The sequence below is a fragment of the Microtus pennsylvanicus genome, chromosome 9, assembly GCF_037038515.1.
Source record: "Microtus pennsylvanicus isolate mMicPen1 chromosome 9, mMicPen1.hap1, whole genome shotgun sequence".
Lineage (NCBI taxonomy): Eukaryota > Metazoa > Chordata > Mammalia > Rodentia > Cricetidae > Microtus > Microtus pennsylvanicus.
Genome location: NC_134587.1, coordinates 56,712,794 through 56,725,428, shown reverse-complemented (window position 1 = coordinate 56,725,428; position 12,635 = coordinate 56,712,794). Strand labels below are relative to the sequence as shown.

At 46.6% G+C, this 12,635-nt stretch overlaps 1 protein-coding gene across 3 annotated transcripts; it reads right to left on the bottom strand.

The window, feature by feature from the left end:
- Window positions 1-9,191: 9,191 nt before the first annotated feature.
- LOC142856845 (zinc finger protein Pegasus-like) lies at window positions 9,192-10,397 on the bottom strand. Of its 3 annotated transcripts, none has more exons than XM_075984489.1 (2): window positions 10,115-10,397; window positions 9,192-9,655 (listed from the first exon to the last, which is right to left on the bottom strand). In XM_075984489.1, exons 1-2 carry the CDS (start codon window positions 10,395-10,397, stop codon window positions 9,192-9,194), a joined length of 747 nt encoding a protein of 248 aa, XP_075840604.1. The 3 variants fall into 3 exon arrangements, with proteins under 3 accessions (XP_075840604.1, XP_075840605.1, XP_075840603.1); XM_075984490.1 differs by having other exon boundaries at window positions 9,192-9,595; XM_075984488.1 differs by having other exon boundaries at window positions 9,192-10,397.
- Between the last annotated feature and the right edge of the window lie 2,238 nt (window positions 10,398-12,635).

Here is a 12,635-nt window from a genome sequence, read left to right as displayed (position 1 = left end):
TATCCCAGAAACTAGAGCTGAGAGGTCCAGAGAAGTCTCCTGGGCCCAGGTGTGGTGGCAGACACAGTTAATCCCAGAACTTAGAAGGCAGAAGCAGGAGTTCTGTGAGTTGGAAAACAGCCTTCCTTGTGTACATAGTGAGTTCCAGGAAAGCCGGGGCTACATGGAGAGGCCCTATTCCAAATAAGTAAAGGAAGGAAGGAAGGAAGGAAGGAAGGAAGGAAGGAAGGAAGGAAGGAAGGAAAGAAGGAAGGAAGGAAGGAAGGAGAGAGAGGAAAGAAAGAGACAAGAAGAAAGAAAGAAAGAAAGAGAGAGAGAGAAAGAAAGAAAGAAAGAAAGAAAGAAAGAAAGAAAGAAAGAAAGACAGACTTACTTCTGGAATTTACTTCGGTGCAATCTAGTTAGAAGAAGAAAGAGGCGTGGACATGATTACAAACAAAAACAGATTGATCATTATAATTGTAAAGCTGGGTAACAGACACAAAGGAACCCATCCCTATTTTCTCTACTTTAGACATACTGGAAATTTTACAAAACAGCAGTGTCAGTAAGCACTGCCTAAGTACCGAATGGAAAGCAAGGCTTCCCTTTCCTTCATCCCAGTGGTGCTGTCCATGGCTCCCCCGGCAGTCCTGAACAGCGCTGGAAAGCAGCCTTAGCCTTATGAAGATGCACTCATGAGATGCAGAAAACAAACGAGGTGATTAGAACTAGGACAGCATCTTTCTGCCATCTGCATGTGGAACTTGCTTTCTATCCCTCCTTTGAGGACACAGACGGAGCCTTCGGGATGTATAGCTAACTGCAATCAAAGAAGGGCAACGAAAACATCACAGGAAAGCAGTGAGGTCACAGGTTAGGTGCCAAGCTCTGCCTGCACATGCTAACCAGAGACGAAGGAGAAATGCAGGCTCCCATCTCTCGAAGCTATCAGGGCTTGTGTGCACAAGTACCGCTGTTGCAAGACTCTTTGTGAAATAAGTCCTCCTACACCACTGAGCGTGGAAGGGAGAAGTTATTCGTGGACTAAAGCCAGGTTAGCTCTTGAAAGGCTTCCATCCTGGGTTGCTCATGAAAAACAAAATGAGTTTGTGTTCTCGTTTTATAATCTAAAACCACAAGGTGGGATGGACAAGCAGGATTTTACAGAAGTGTTGGTGGCAGTCCGCAGGTTAAGGGCCATGACCCCATTGTTCAGCGATTTCTCCAGCTCGTTCTGCTCCGGGTAGCAAGAGAAGTCAAGCTTGGCAAATAGGCCGTGCAAGCAGTGCTTTGGGTTCATGGAAAATCAATAAATAAGTATCTAACTATTGGTCTTTTCTGTTTTACTTCACTCCCTGTAAGGGACCGGAAGTCAATTCTACCTTCACTGGTTCTGTTGTGCTTGAGGACACACAGGTGCAAATGATGACGGCTGATCGACACAAGATGGCTGGGAAGAGCTTACGCAGAAGTTCCGTTGTGTGTGGTTGGTTCTGCTTAAGTCACATGTCACACTCTAAATCTACCGTTTTCACCAGAAGAGACTGTCCTGACAGCTGGGACCTTAGCACCTTCCTCGGGCTGAGGATTCAGTCGGCCTCACGTACATCGACCTAATCATGTACCGGTGGCGAAATTTCTTTTTATATTAGAATAGACGGTAGATGGGGGCTTTAAAGAAACAAGGTTTCTAGGTAGTTTTCCATTGCTGTGATAGATACCATGACCAAAGCCTCTTGAGGAGGAAAGCCACAGTCCGTCATCCGGGAAAACCAAGGGAAGAACTCAAGGCAGGAGCGTGGAGGGGGCATAAGCAGAGACCAAGGAGGACGGTTTCTAACTGGCTCCTCTCTCCCCGGTGTGCTTGGCTGCCTGTCTTCGGCAACCCAGACTCACTTGTCTTGGGATGGTACACCCACAGTGTGCTGGCACTCCAATGGCCTTTAATAAGAAAATGCCTCTGAGATATGCCCACAGTCCAACCCACTGGAGGCTAGTCTTCTGTTGAAGTCTCCTCTTCCCGGTGCGTCAGGGTGACAACCAAGATTAGCCATCACAGAGGGATTTTCAACAGAGGTGTCACCACTCATAAAGGACTTTTGGAACTATAAAGGACAATTTCTGATTGACAAATTATTAAAGAACTACTAGCAGAACTTAGAAGTCAGAAGCCAGAAATGCCAAGTCCTGCTGTGCGCACGACAACCTGCAAAGGGACAGCTGCCCATCGCTTGTACAACCTTCATGAATCTAACCAATATGAGGAGAGGGTACCCTACAGTACTCTGGAACACTGGAGGAGGGATATTCGTATTGAATGACACACCATCACCATCCTCATTCATGCCATATAGACACAGAAAATAAAAAAGAAAGAAAAAATGTCTCTAGATCTGAAATAATATGCAAGTCTATAAGTTTATAATTTAAGCACAGTGCTTCATTTTGTCACCTCCTACCAAATAAGCATTTCTGGCCTGGACACCACAATGACCTCACAGCTGGCCTGGTGGTGTCATGCACGAGCTTTCAACCCATCTGCTAGGTCAGAATCTATGCTCCCGTTTCAAGCCTGAGAACCTAGGGGTGGTGATGCACACCTTTAATCCCAGCACTCAGGAGGCAGGGGCAGGGGCAGAAGGAGTTCTGTGAGTTGAGGCCAGCCTGGTCTACGTGTCTATCTCCAAGGAGAGCCAGGACTCCGCAGAGATCCTATGTCTTGGTCAGGGTGACTATTCCTGTGACAAACACCATGACCAAAGCAACCTGGGCAGAAAAGGGTTCATTTGACTCCTGGAGGCAGAGACTGCTTGTTGTTTCCCGGCCGCCCAGACTCCTGAAATAATCACACGGGAATCTGTACTACTTGCAATACTGTTTGGCCAATATCTTAAGCGTACTGCTATCTAGCTCTGATATTTTAAATTAACCCATTTATATTACTTTATATTTTACCATGAGGTTCGTGGCCTACTGGCTAGGTTCCGGCTGGCAGTTTGTGTCTTTCTCCTCTGGTGGTTACATGGTGTCTCTCTAACTCCTCCTCCTCTCTCAATATATATCTCTTCCAGTCTGGCTATACTCTGTTAAGCCATTGGCTGAAAGCAGCTTCTTTATTAACCAATGGCAATCACAGTATACAGAGGGGAAACCCACTTCAGACATCCATATCCTTGTTGTCATTGAAGAAAGTCAAGACAGGAACTCAAGCAGGGCAGGAACCTGGAGTCAGGAGCTGATGTAGGCATCCCTGTGCGGGGTTGTCTAGACTAAGGTTAGCCTCTTAGAACTCCTGAAAGGGATTGTCTTGTGTACGTCACTGATGTGGGAAGATCTGTCTGAACTGTGATTGGCGTCTCTTACACGCTCTTGTACCCACACTGCTATGATCATACCTCTCTCCTTCTCCCTCCTTCCCTCGCTTCCTTCCTTCATGACCCAGCGAGTGTTAAGATGGTGTCCGTGAGCACGGATGAGGTTATCTCCAGCAAGCATGGGTCTTCCACCAGTGAAGAGTACTCCTCTCCTTCCCCCAGTTATTACCTAACCTAAGATCCTCAGAGAGGAGGGGGAGCCTGTGAGCCCCTCCCCCAGCACGGCTAACTGTCTAGTCCTCAAGGAGAGGTCAGGCCTCATGAGTCCCTTTCCTCCCTCCGTGACGGAATGGGACGGACCTGATCCTGTGCAAATCTAGACAGATGCTCAGCTGCTGCGAATTCATGTGGGCGACAGCTGTGCCGTACTAGGTAGAGAGCACTCCAGACGTTGTTCTCTCACTTAAACACACACACACACACACACACTGATATGTGTGCATGCACACACACAAATAAATCACCTTCACTAACATAAAAAGTTTAAAAAATCTAAAAATAAAACAAATGTTCTTCAATGGTGAAATTATTCAAATGATGCTGGCCTGTATACTAAACGTGATACAGCTATATACATCAACACACTCAAATCACAATACTTCTCTACTCAGAAAAAAAAACTAGCCCTAGAATACACGCAAAAATACTATATTTTGGGGGGCTGGAGAGATGGCTCAGCGGTTAAGAGCATTGCCTGCTCTTCCAGAGGTCCTGAGTTCAATTCCCAGCAACCACATGGTGGCTCACAACCATCTGTAATGAGGTCTGGTGCCCTCTTCTGGCCTTCAGGCATACACACATTGTATACATAATAAATAAATATTAAAAAAAACTATATTTTGTTGAGCAGACTAAGAATGTGTGGTTTGTGGGATGACGTGTAATCGTGAGGGAACATTTAGGAAAGCACAGAGAGGGTCGTCACGCCACACTTAGAAACATGTTTGGAACTGCGGACACAGGCAAAGCGGCACTATGGCATCAATGTCATTGTACTTTTGACATGATTTTGTCATGATTTAGAACCTCCATGTGTCCATGTGTTGAAAGACTGGTGCCCTGTTGGTGGTGCTATTGGGAGACGGTGGAAACGTTGGGAAGAACAGCCAACTAGGAGGAAACACGGTGTGGTGTGCACATAAGGGGATACTGGCGCCCTGGCTCCTTCCTGCCTCTCAACCAATGTTTAATAAACTGTTACCTATTCTGGTACTTGCTTGGAAGGGCTCAAGAGTTCCAGCAGCAGAAGAGCCCAAAGAGGCTTAGCGGGAGGGCTGTCAGGAAGACAGAGTCAAGAGGTGAATCGCAGGCGCTAAGGACAGTGTCACTTGGAGGCTGCCTGAAGCTCTGAGTAAGACACTACTGAGGGCAGCCGCTGAGTAACTAACTAAACACACATAGCAGCAAGATGGGGACAGATCAGGGACACAGTACATTTATAGCAAGAGAAAGAAGCAGTCTACACAGTCCCTGAAGCCTTCGGGAATGGGACATTGTACCTGGTAAGTAAAAATCTCAGTGTTGGGGCTATAGAGACAGCTCAGCAGTTAAAGAGCTGACTGCTCTTGTCAAAGACCTGGGATCACTTCCCAGCATCCATATGAGGGCTCCTAACCATCTGTAACTTTAGTTCCACAGAACCTAATGCCTCCTCTAAAACATGGTACACATACACACACTCAGGCACACATATATGCACTGTGTTTGTGTGTGTGTACATGCGTATTTTAAATTCCAGTATTGGTGTCCAACTTTGGAGTGCAGCAATAGCCCAGCACTTTCAGGGTCCTAGATCCAGTCTCCAGAACTACAGGAAAGAGCTCAGGATTGACAAAGACCCCAGTGCTTGTTAGGGGAAAGAATGAGCAGCTACAGAAGACGCATGAAGAGGATTTATTCTCTGCAGGATCACCTCCATTCTCCAGCTAGTCTTGCTTCCTGTTGAGACTTGCCCGTATGGGCACATTTACATCAAGTGTGCTCAGCATCTATATGCTGTCTCACAACCTATCTCTGTGTGTAAAATACAAGTAGGTTTCACTGCAGTTGCTAAACACACACCTTGCATCATCATTAATGGTGCCAAAACTTACAAATTTAATATAGTGCATTAAGAAAATCGCTCACTTGGGCTGTTTGGTATTGATGATATTTATGGTCTTTTAGTGTTCATGAAAACCTAGTAAACTCAACGTGTCAACACCTGTATTTCCCACCTTACTTCTCTAGGGCAAATTTTCTAAAAGATAAGTTAGCAAGTTAAAAGAGACACATTTTTTTAAAAATTGCCGGTGTCCTTTGCCAGTTGCCCGACACAAGCTTTACTTTCCAGCCAACTGCCTACGAATGAGTTTACTTGCTCTGACTTTCAACTATTTTGAGTGTGTCTTTGCCATGTTTCACACTGTATTTTGCTGATTTACATGTCTTAGCACCAGAGAGACAAACTACATTTTTGAGTGTTCTGAATATTCAGTATGAAAGAAGAAAAAGACTAAGCCTTGGTGAGTGGCGAGCTGTGAGATGGGAGGAAGCAGAGGATGGGATTCCTGCTGGGGTGAGGAGCTCTCTGGTGATAGGCATCTCTGAAAGACAGTTTGCTCGCTCACACCTGTAATTCCAGCATGCCAGAGATAAGGAGGATTACCCTCAGTTCCAGGGCAGCCTGGGCTACAGGCTAAGGCCTTGTCTTAAAAATCAAAGAGTAGTGGGAAGAGGGAGGAAGGAAGGGAGTAAATACCAGCGATGGGAAAATGTACACGCAGGTTTAGGCAATGGTACTCTGGGCAGCGGGAGCCTGAGACATCGAAGAAATATGGTGGGGATGTTCAGTGAGCAATTTCATACCCAGGGGCTGGGAAGTCAAGCAGGAGTGAACTCAGGGCTGGCGGCCAGTCTGTGAATCAGCACACAGTCTGTTAAAGACCCTGCCTGGTGAAGAGGCAGAGAGGTCTGAGTGGAGGAACAGTGGGCTCAGACCGAGCCACAGAGTAGAAAGACGAGGCAGGAACCAGCCTTGAGAGGAAACGCCAGCCATTACAGTTAGCAGGACCAGTCCTCTAACCTGAAGCGTAAGTGGAAGTAAAGTGGATTGTTTGACTAATTTTGTTTTTACTATGGTAGATAAATTTAAGTACAAAAATAAAAGACATTGATGCTTTAAATGTGACTCAATTTCCTAAATGTAGCTTTCTTCATTTTACTGACGTCAGTGCTGATGACCAACCGTGAGGATGTGTGGGTGAAGAAACCCGGCACCCTCCACAACATGGCACCAGCTCGGGAGTCCGCTCACTCTTAGGCAATCATTTATTTTGGCATTTACCATATAATAAATTACCAAATCGGCAAAGGAAAACTTACAAAGCACTATGAGTAGGTAGTAATCTTTAGGAGAATATAAAGTAGATGCCAAGCTACATTGCAAAGGAAGTACTAACAAACAAAAAAAGTAATAAAAGAAAACCCAGGAAACCACTCTTCCACTGCACCGAGCTAGGAAGCAGAGGGTCCTGGAATGACATGTTTCCTGCTCCTCCATGACTCTGTCTCCTTAGGTACTTTTCTTCCTTAAAAAAAAGAAAACAGCACACGTCTTTAATCCCAGTACTAGAAAGACAAAGACAAATGGATATTTATGAATCACAGGGCCATCTGGTTTGTACAGTGAGCTCCAGGCCAGCCAAGGCTACATAGTAAGACCCTGACTTAAAAGCAAATAAAACCAAAAAAAATCAAACAGAAACAGAACACTGGAGACTTCACCCACTTGCTGGGCTGTCTCCGCAATTCACAGCTATCTCCTGGGATCCTCTGACTCAGAAACATACTTCTTCATAGTTCTGGGTACCAGAAACCTGACCACAAATGCAGGCCGGTCTAGTCCCTTCCAAGGCCTGTGTCCCGGGTGTACAGGCGTTAGTCGGGCTCTCTGTGTCTTCCATAGCCAATCATCTGTGTAGATCTCTGTACAATCTCCTCTTCTCATGGGATGTCCATACCAGATTAGAACCTGTCCACATGACCTCATTTATGTCCAAATACAGCCGTCTTCATAAGCTCAGGGGATGTCAACATAAGAATTTGGGTGAGACACCATTCAGTGCCATACCACATGCTACAGATTCAAAGAAAAAATCCTAAAGAAATCTGTAACTATTAACTTCACAGTTCCTATCAGGAGGCTTTGTGGGAGCCCTGGAGTCTAAGGACCGTCGTGGGTCAGGCTTCTGTCAGAAAGGACATACGAGGGGCGCAGATGTGACCATTCAGCAGTGAAGTCAGAGCTCCCAGAAGCCCACATGGGGTGGAGAAGAAGCCATTTCTAGCCTGATCTGACTGGTGGCGAGAGGAATGGGGCAGCAGGCAGCTGCTATGCCATGCCAACGTGAATGTGGCCTGTGGAGTATGAGGCAGGACTACCAGCTCATCCCCTCTGTGGTACCTCCCCGGAATGAGCTCTGCTGCTGCTACAGGAAAGGAGAACCTACCTGATGTCTCCACACTGGGCAGCCTCCTCCACGGTCAGAGTTGCGGCTGCAGAGAGGAAGACTAACAAGGATCCCATGGGCCTTCTGTGACTACGCAGTGCAATGAAGGAGAACCCCGCAGGGGTGAGGCTACTCTTGTGCCTTCCGGTCTGGCCAGGAGCATCCTAGAGGCTAAGAGAGGAGCAGCCGGGAAGTGGGTCAGCTCAGTTTTGGTGTGCCTGCTCAGTAGAAGCGTCTGAAGGGTGCTTCATTCTCTCAGTAAGATACAGGAAGTAGATCATCAGATTTCCCCAGAAGCCTCCATGAAACTTTCGTGGCTGTGCTATCAAAGTTGCGCAAACAGGGCAGCAGTGACAAGATAATCTGCACAGTCCTAAAGGCCTGAAGTCCACAGTGCAGGAACTGGCGGGGTCACCCACTGCCTTGGAAGGGGCTAGGGAATGGCTGCATTTTAAAATGGATGAATTCCGTTATATCTCTTTTTTTTAATTTTTATTTTTTGGTCATCAAAAGAATAGGCAACACAGAATCTAACCACAGTTACCAATCTCAACTAACACCAGTCGTGTCTCAATTAAGAATTTAACTGAAAAACTTGAATTGCACAAAGAAACACAAACTGCACAAAAATACCTTGCTACCTTTCCTCCTCTAATAAACATGAAGCAGAAGCAGCTCAATGGGCTATTAGCATATCTACATTAGACTTTGACTCCATAGGTATTATAAAAACTAAAACAATTTAAGCTAAAGGAAACTTGGTCCTATGTTTTATTTCTTTTTCAGAACTTTCACCTATTTTTATAACTTCAAAAAATTGTTTTATATTCCCCATGTAGAAAAAAATAGTTACTATACTAAAACAACCTTATGGTTGCCAGGTAAAAGGAAAGAGCTAGTCCAATTTAAGTGTAGGAACTAGATAGCACCAACGAATGGCAACTTCAGAGTTACTATCAGCACAGAAATGTGGTGGGTAAGATTTACAGAAGAAAAAGTATTCTACTGGTTTGAAATATGACAGAAATAATAACTAAATGCAATGAAGATTAGAAATACCAAAAGCGTGAATAATCCTTAAAGTTAAAGGGCCACAAGTAAGGAAAATTTAACTAAACACCTGGTAAAACTATGATTGAACCTTGACCAGATCAAATTTTATTTTTAAAAAAAGGGGGGGGAGGGCAGGGAAGGAAGAGAGAATACAGGGGGGCAGCAGTTTCCACCATCAGATTTATATCTTACAATATAAACTTTAAGTTAAAAAATGCCCTACCAAGAAAGGAGAACTCTAACCACCCAAAAAGGCTAAACTGGGTAAAGGTAAGGTTGGTTGTTCTCAGCTCTAGTTATGCTGGCCTCTTGCAAAATGACAGGCAAAATCGTACTTGTTTTTACAATTGTATCCACAGACGTTACAGCGAAAAGGACTGTCGTACCCATGGCATCCCATATGGATAGTGTAAAGGACGTTGTCTGCAAAGTATGTGTCACAGTGCTGGCAGTGGAAAAGCAGCTGAGGGTCCTCCGCTGGCAAGGTTAGGGCCGGAGTGCTCGGCTGGCTGTTTCTGAGGATGGAGGTGCCGGTGGTTTTGCCACTCGGCTGGCCACTGGGCCCTGCAAACGGACTGCAGTCCCTGTGACTAAGTGACGGTGGATGAGGCTCGAGGACCGTCGGGGAGCTCTGAGGGGCACTCCCTTGGGCAGAGGGCTGTTGCATCATGAAAGGATTTTCATCGAGGCTGGAGTCTACATCAGCTGAGACGCGGATATGGTTTTCAGGTTGTGACAAGCTAGACAAGTGTCCTGCTAGAGCAGACATCTGATTCAAGGAATTGTCCACTAGCAAGAGCTCCTCGGGGTCCCTCAGCAGTCCACAGAGTGAAGGTTTATCCATACTGTCAAAGAAGTCATTCTGAACATCTAGGATCTTGTGGGGAAAATCGCTCGGGTAGTCTGGTTTCTGAACGACCCCAGAAGATGGACCTAGAGCAATGAGCATCCTTCGTTTGCCACCCGCTACGCTGCTTTTATTCTTCAAGTCCCCCCACTTTTTCACGCTGCTTAAAGAGGCCCGGGGCCCGGTGAGCGGTAACAAATTATGCCTGCGCCTTTGATGGTGGGACAGGTTGCTTCTGTAATTGCAGCGGTAGGCGCACAGCTCGCATTTGTATGGCTTCTCTCCGGTGTGGGACCGCATGTGAGCCTCGAGGTAGCGCTCGTAAGCCGAGGCGAAGGGGCAGAAGTGACACTGGTGTGGCTTCTCGCCCGTGTGGATTCTAGTGTGCTCCAGCAGCCGCTCAGCTCTCTCGCTGGCATAGCTGCAGTACGGGCACTGCAGCTTCCCGTCCAAGGTCCTCCCCAAGTCGTCCAGCATCAGCACCGGGCTCCCATCCAGGGCATCGCCATCGCCGGGGAGGCCGGGGAGGCCGGGGTCACGGGCTTGCTCCGCCAGGTCCCACGCCAGCTCGTTCACCTGGTGGGTCTGCTGGCTCAGGTACTCCTGGAAGTTCTTCAGGAAGTCCTGCGGCTCCACCCTCTTCTCCCCCATCTCCTTCTGCTCACACACAGAGAAACTCCCAAGGCCTCACTGCGCTCAGCCGACGCCCACCATGGTGGCCAAGCACGTCTCTTCCTGTCCTGGAATGCACATCCAAGTCTCGCGAGAGTGCGGATGCTGGTGAGGAGGGGGCGGGGCTTTAGAGGCCACGTGCTTCGCGCCTGCAGTTTCGCCTGCATCACAGGCCATGCACGTACAAGACACAGGCAGGGAGTGAAAGGAGGCCGCGTGGGAAAACGTTAGGGATGGGCAAACTGTGTTTGATTGTAACTTGACTTCATCCATATTTCCATCCCAGAACATTTAGCTCCTGGCATCCCAGAGTCTGGATTCTTGGTCCAGAGCCACGCCTTGCCCACGTGGACCTCTGCAGGGCTGGGCGACCTGGTCACTGGTGTGGAGAGATGAAAGTTGAGATGGGCCATGCTGCATACAAACCCTGAACCTCATACGGACCATTCCTGTCTGCTACCTTCTCCCATGCCGGGGGCTCCAATTCTCTCACTTCTTGATTCTCGGTCCAGAAATGAACTCAGCTACCTTCCATTTTGCCTGCAGCCACTAAAACGGCAGTGGCTTTGCCGGCTCTTGTCCCTTCTATTCTTTTTGTTTCCGTGTTTTTTGTTTACACCTTTTGTGAAAATTACTTTCCATCGTTTTCTTGTAGAGAAAATGGAAACTGGTAATTGTGTGTTTGTGCCTTTTATGTTTAAGGCCCTAAAATAACCTTTAGTTGTGTGGGGGGAAATGGGGAAGAGATCTGAAAAACAGGAATGATTAAACTCTATTCCCTTTCATATGAGAAAAAGTTTTGTTTTTAATCCAGTCACTAAGTTCTGCTAAATAAAAGTACTCAAATCAAGAGCATTTATAACCACATTTAAATTTCATCCACCCCCCCATTCGTGCAGGGACTTAGAAACTAAGCAGGGACCCAGCATATAAGTCCTGGCATATGAGGGTCCAGCATGCTGTGTAGTTTGTTTAGGCACAGATGTTAACTTCATGCAGAGACATATGCATGACCTTCCATCTCCAACCAGTCACTGTGGAGTGCCACTGTAAAAACCCGAAACTGTCCTATACCTACCTCCATGTCACTACAGGATCAGTTGCACGACATAGACAACCGGGCGGTGGTGGCGCACGCCTTTAATCCCAGCACTTGGGAGGCAGAGGCAGGCGGATCTCTGTGAGTTCGAGACCAGCCTAGTCTACAAGAGCTAGTTCCAGGACAGGCTCCAAAGCCACAGAGAAACCCTGTCTCGAAAAAAAAAAAAAACCACATAAACAGAGACACACAGACACAGAGACAGAGAGACAGAGACGCTGACACGGGTCATCCTTGATACAAAAATGCCAAATGCCTCCTTTATTGTGCTCAGAAGCAGAAAAGTGTGTGTGACCCCTGCCTGCTTCTATACAGGGTCAGCTTTGGTGTTCCTGGTGGTTTGAATGAAAATGGCCCCCATGAGCCCTTAGGGAGTGGCTCTGTAAGGAGGTGTGGCCTTGTTGGAGTAGGTGTGGCTTTGTTGGAGGAAGTGTGTTTCTGAGGGTGGGCTTTGAGGTTTCAGATGCTCAAGCCACGCCCAGTGTCACTCTCTTTGCTGCTTGCTGATCCTGATGTAGAATTCTCAACTACCGGATGAGATGGCTCAGAGGTTAAGAGCACTGGCTGCTCTTCCAGAGATCCTGAGTTCAATTCCCAGCAACCACATGGTGGCTCACAACCATCTTTACTGAGACCTGGCGCCCTCCTCTGGTGTGCTGGCATACATTAAGACAGAATGTAGTATACATAATAAATAAATCAAAAAAAAAAAAAAGAATTCTCAACTACCTCTCTAGCACCATGTCTACCGATGTGCCATTATGTTTCCAGCAGTGACGGTAATAGATTGTCACCTCTGAACTGTAAGCCAGCCCCAATTAAATGTTTTCTTTATGAGAGTTTCTGTGGTCATGGTGTCTTTTCATAGCAATAGAAACCCTAATAAAGGCAGTGTTTTAAACAAACGTGCTGTGTGATAAGATGATGCACAAGAAACCGTGTTGTGCATAAGTAGTTAGAACTTAACACATTTTAATGCTTTTCTTTACTCTGCTTTTTTAAACATTTATTTGTTGAGGAACATGGAGGTATTTTAGTTAGAGTTTCTATTGTTATGATGAGACACTATGACCAAAAAGCAAGCTGGGAAGGAAGGGGCTCATTTTGGCTTACATTTC